Consider the following 5,471-nt stretch of genomic DNA (forward strand, 5'->3'; position numbering starts at 1 on the left):
CCCCCCCCCCCCCCCGCTTCCTAGTGTGCCCCCCCCCGTGGGCTGCCTTGTGTTCCTCGTGCGCCGTGTTTCACTCAGAACACAGGACAAAATAAGAGTTCAGCAAAATGTAACGTGTAAAATAATTGCTTCTCTCAATTACATTTTTTGTGATCCTTTTTGACTAAATTTGATTAATTGCACAGCCCTAACTATTAAGATTAATTGTTACATTGCATTAGCTCAATTAGTAACATACACACTGATTTTAGTTTTTTCAACTCACATTCAAAGCAATTGTGTTAATTCTATTTGCTAACTTCATTTTAGTGTTGATCTGAAAACTGACAGCCAGTGTTTGTTGTGACGTAGCCCTGCTGATGTACAGCCACGTCCTGTACATAACTCCTTTTGACTGTCAAAGAGTACTGTTTTCATTTTCTTCTTCTTAAATGTGCTTTATTGAATTGAATAGCTGATAACAAAAATGGGAAGTGTAACACCGTTCAGCTCAGCATAGACAAAACAAAGTAACTTATAAAGGTACATCTGTCTGCACACTGCATATCATTTGGAGTCAATAATCACAATATCACAACAACCCGCACCGTAGTAAGGCCTTAGCACCTCATATACTTAATAAAAAAAAGATCTGGTTAAAATGGCAGATACATTAAAGAAAGGGTTTTACACATTTTGTTAAAGTTAGCTTTCTTGGAGTGTATTAGACAAGTCAGGAGGTGGAAGAGCGCAATATGCTTCATTATTATCATCCTCTACCAACCACAGATAGTACAGTTCCTGAAAAATGTTTTCTCAAACATGCTCATACACTGCCAGTACAGCAGCATTGAAATCTGAATTATTATAGTTATAAACAGTCTCAAGAGTAACTTCCCTGATCAGTAATTCAAATGTTTGCCACCATCTGTTATGGGTGTAGCACTTTTTGGTGGACTCACACCGATGACAGTGAGTCGAAGTACAGTGCAGATCAAATACAAGGACCTAGTGCAACTAGTGTAGCATCTAGTGGTGAATAAATTGTACATGCTGCAGTTAGACTGTGCATGTTGAAAAATCTAAATTAGCTTGTTGCTCATAATTTACATGGCCCATTGTTTATTTTATAAGGAATTGTGCTGTGCAGGAAGTACATCCTCTGCTGTGCCTTTTTCCAGGTGGTCTTTATGTTGTAGGTCCACTTGAAGACAGTACAACATAGTCCACTTGAGGCGAGATGGTGGATCCCAGAAACCTGAAGGTTTCCACAGCGGACACCGTGTTGTCCAGTATGGTGATGGGGGACAGCGTTGGCCTGCTCCTCCTGTCCTCCCCTGCTCTCAGCTCCAGGTTGTTCTGACTGCACCAGAGGGCCATCTGTTTAGCCTCCCGTCTGTATGCACACTCGCCACGTCACAGATAAATTCAATTGGTTTAATCATTTTCTTTGTGGTTGTTAAGCCGTGTTTGTTTGCTGCAAGGAAAATGCCCTGCGGCCACAGTCAGGCAACTCAACTGAGTAGTCCCATAATGCTTTTGGAAGTCATAATTGCCCATTCGCTAACATCAGGACCTAGCTAACTATAATAGCTATAATACAACTCACACAACAGGTGTGTGACCGTGCAATTTATCTTATTTGCATATTTTAAGAACAATCCACTGCAAAGGAAAAACCGCATCTGCGTGTTGTTCCAACCACTGCTGTGGTAAATTAATTAAAGATTGCCTTTTTAATCGAGTGATCACAAAACAACTGTGGGATCAAATCATAAAGCAATGTTACATTTTTAACTAGGAAGTTTCTGTATGTGAACATGCAAATAAAAAACTTGTATCTACCAAATAGGCCATAGGCTATTCTAATCCACTTCCCTCCCATATTAGCCTACCCAAACCTCACCACTTCCCCTGCTATCTATGAAGCTTGGTCAATGTCTCGGAACTGCACTCAACACTGCACTAATGTCCTTTATCTAACCATGCTGGAAAAGGAATAGGAAGAAGCATTAGTTTATTTAATCCTAACCCTTTTCCACAACTCATTAATGATGATCATGAATGGCTTAATCATATTTATATCATATCCTATCTTAACATATTCTCTGCAATTTGTTACATTTGTTTATACTCGCACTACAAAAACAGACATGCTTACATGTTTAATTTGTACTTTATTGTATACTGTTTATTGATCCCCAGTGGGGAAATTACAATTTACACTCTGTTTTGTTAGTAATCACTACACACAGGGCTGAAATACACACACACACACACATGCTCAGGACCTATTCATTCACTAATGGAGAGATGTCGGAGTGAGTGAGCTGCCAGTGCTAGAACAGCGCTCTGATTGGTTGGGGGGGTGCGGTGCATTGCTCAAGAGCACCTGGCAGTGCCCAGGAGGAGAACTGGCATCTCTCCAGGTACCAATCCACTCTCCGTACATTTTGGTCCGTACGGGGACTTGAACCAGCAACCCAACCTAACTCCCTACGGACTGAGCTACTGCCACCCCCATTATTTCCACCATAAAAAAATGTATAGTAAAAATAAAAAAAAGTAAAAAAAACATTCATACATAATCTGTGAGAATGTCCTGGGATGCAATGTGATGGACTCATTTCATTTATCTTCTGGAGCTAAATATTCGGGACACACATTCACAGTTTTTAATGGAAACGTTTCAGGTAAGTTTAAGGGAATTTCATTGGCATAGCTAATTTCATAACAGGTCAATTCAAGTGCTTCACATTGACCTGCATTTGGCAACAAGTAACACATAGAGAATAATACAATAAGTTAAAACAGGAGTACATGCATCTGGAATCACGTCAGTAAATACATTAAATTAGGTTTGGTATACTTTGCCATTATCCTAACCTTTCCTATTCACAAGAAGATGTTTTGACACAGATTTGTATGGCTTAAACCGTATGTTTCATTCGTCCCCCCATGCTGTTTCATTCGTCCCCTCCAGGAGGGACAGATGAAACATTACGTACATCTCACTTTTGCTGTAATAACTCTTGAACGTTTTTTTTCAAAGCTGAAAATGCAACTGTATTTGACAGATGACAGGTGTAGGTTGCTTGTGACAAAATATTAGCTTTCAGTGCAATACGACCGCTTTGTAAATTACGTTTAATTAAAAAGTGTTTCAACTGTCCCGGCTCTCCCCTACCTATTCGGGCCTGAATACACGGACGAGGAGCAACAGCTAATGGACTTTAATTCTATTTTTCACAATCAGACCTTCTGCATTTTATAGTTTGATTTATAGAGTATATAGAGTATATAAACACATTGTGTTTTCACATGTCATTAATGCATGCAAATAATCCTTCAAAAGTGGTGTTTGCCTTTTAAACTCAAGACATTTACACACATGTACAAAAACACAAAGATGGGTATCTGTCTGAAGAGACAATCTGCAGCTCAGGAAGCCCTTCATGTTCTTCCCCTGTCACCTACTACTAACCTTCCTCTAAATGCTAAGAGAAAGATCAGAACCCCTTATAAAACTTGACTTTATGTTGCTCATCTAGCTCCTGGATTATACTATACTCTGTTTTTCCAGGATGACTTCCAGTTTTTATCTTTTTGTTTGCGAGTTGTTGCCAGTAATGACTCCAGTTTCCATCGCTGTCCGCTCCATAGCCAAACACACTGACCTAGGAAAACAAAAGTAAACAATGTTAGAAACTGAGGATGTAGTACCAGCCTGCTTAAAATCTCGTTATAAATGACATTACTTGATTTTCCATCAGTCATCAGTTATTTGCATCCACTTGTCAATCATAAGTGTGTTCAAGCAACACTGGTGACATTCACAAGAAAATCTTAAATTTAAATATAAACTTACCTCGTCACAAATATGCAGGGAAAGAACCAAAGCCAGAAAGCCAGTGGAGGGGTAATAGCCCTTCTTTTCCAGCCACATGTAATGAACGTACCTCATGAAAGCTGGATTAAGGATCATCACCTGTTATGTATCATAATTAGGCTTTACAGTTTTTGTTTTTATGAACGACTTTTGCAGCCAATACAATTTATTGTTGAATGTATTCAAAATAATACTCACTAAATACTTGTTGGCTTTCATCTCTCTTCTTACTATCCATTCTGGCCTGTGGAAAAAAAAAAACATGATTGACTGAATGATAGTAAAATAATTTACTAGGCATTTAATGAAGAAAAGTAAAGCAGTGATTGCTCTTTGTTAGGAATTACATAATGCAATGTCCTTTTTGTGAGTAATTAAGTTCCTACATATATCTGTGCATCAGAACATGTTTAGCATAATACATAAATACATATTCCTATCATTTTGCATTAACTAAAAAAGTAGTGCATTTAACTTTAATATCTGGACATTCGGATACTGGTTTCCAGTGTTGTGATAATAGCCAATATTTAATGACATTAAAGTGACGGTTTGGAGTAATTTCACCCTATCACCTCAAGCCAAACAACCAAAAAGCTTTTTTCCCTTGGAAATGTCATATGTTGTCATATGTTGCCATCAACATTGTGCTAGTTAGCACTATCAGCTGAGTGGCTTAGAGCAGGCGCTAATGGAAGCAACTGTGTATGTTGTAAAGTACCGTATTAATAATACCTGGAATGCTACCAAACTTCTACAGTAGTACAAATAGGTTCTGTCTGTTTATTTAAATAGCATTTGCTTGATTGCTACTCCTCTCTGTTGCTAGCGCTGCTAGGTAGCACAGCTAGCTAGCGCGCCGATTCTCCTCCATTAGCTGTTGCTCCTCGTCCGTGTATTCAGGCCCGAATAGGTAGGGGAGAGCCGGGACAGTTGAAACACTTTAATTAAACGTAATTTACAAAGCGGTCGTATTGCACTGAAAGCTAATATTTTGTCACAAGCAACCTACACCTGTCATCTGTCAAATACAGCTGCATTTTCAGCTTTGAAAAAAAACGTTCAAGAGTTATTACAGCAAAAGTGAGATGTACGTAATGTTTCATCTGTCCCTCCTGGAGGGGACGAATGAAATAGTATGGGGGGACGAATGAAACATACGGTTTAAGCCATATAAACTTCCCACAACTTTAATATTTTACTGTATATCATAGATGGTACTTACAAAAGGTGTTATTTTAGATAGATTGTTGCTGGGCTCCGGGAACCATCACCTTATCGTGGTGGAGAGGTTTGTGTGTCCCTATGAACCTGAAGTCTGTGTTGTCTGGAGCTTTGTGCTCATGCTAGGGTCTCCCATGGCAAAGTGGTCTCAGGGGAGGGGCCAGACAAGAAATGTTTCAAAAACCTCCGTGGGAACAAGGAAGGGATCAGGGACCCTGCCTGTGTAAGCCGGGCCCCCGTCTGGAGCCAGGCCCAGACGGCGGGCTCGTAAGCGAGCGCCTGGTGGCCGGGTCTGCCATGGAGCCCGGCCGGGCACAGCCCAAAAAAGCTACGTGGCACCTCTTCCTCCAGCCCATGGGCCCACCACCTGTGGGAGGAA

At 40.1% G+C, this 5,471-nt stretch overlaps 1 protein-coding gene across 1 annotated transcript in view; it reads right to left on the minus strand.

Annotated features, from left to right (window-relative positions):
* Positions 1 to 2,207: 2,207 nt before the first annotated feature.
* Positions 2,208 to 5,471, minus strand: part of LOC116701543 (CMP-N-acetylneuraminate-beta-galactosamide-alpha-2,3-sialyltransferase 1) — a 75,295-nt gene continuing 72,031 nt past the window's right edge. Inside the window, exons 5-7 of the mRNA XM_032535299.1 lie at positions 4,067 to 4,112; positions 3,848 to 3,967; positions 2,208 to 3,656 (exon numbers count right to left, since the gene is read on the minus strand). Coding sequence (XP_032391190.1) covers positions 3,489 to 3,656; positions 3,848 to 3,967; positions 4,067 to 4,112 — 334 coding nt within the window. The 3' untranslated portion in view covers positions 2,208 to 3,488. The remainder of the gene's footprint in view (positions 3,657 to 3,847; positions 3,968 to 4,066; positions 4,113 to 5,471) is intronic.

Source organism: Etheostoma spectabile, chromosome 14 (genome assembly GCF_008692095.1).
Source record: "Etheostoma spectabile isolate EspeVRDwgs_2016 chromosome 14, UIUC_Espe_1.0, whole genome shotgun sequence".
Lineage (NCBI taxonomy): Eukaryota > Metazoa > Chordata > Actinopteri > Perciformes > Percidae > Etheostoma > Etheostoma spectabile.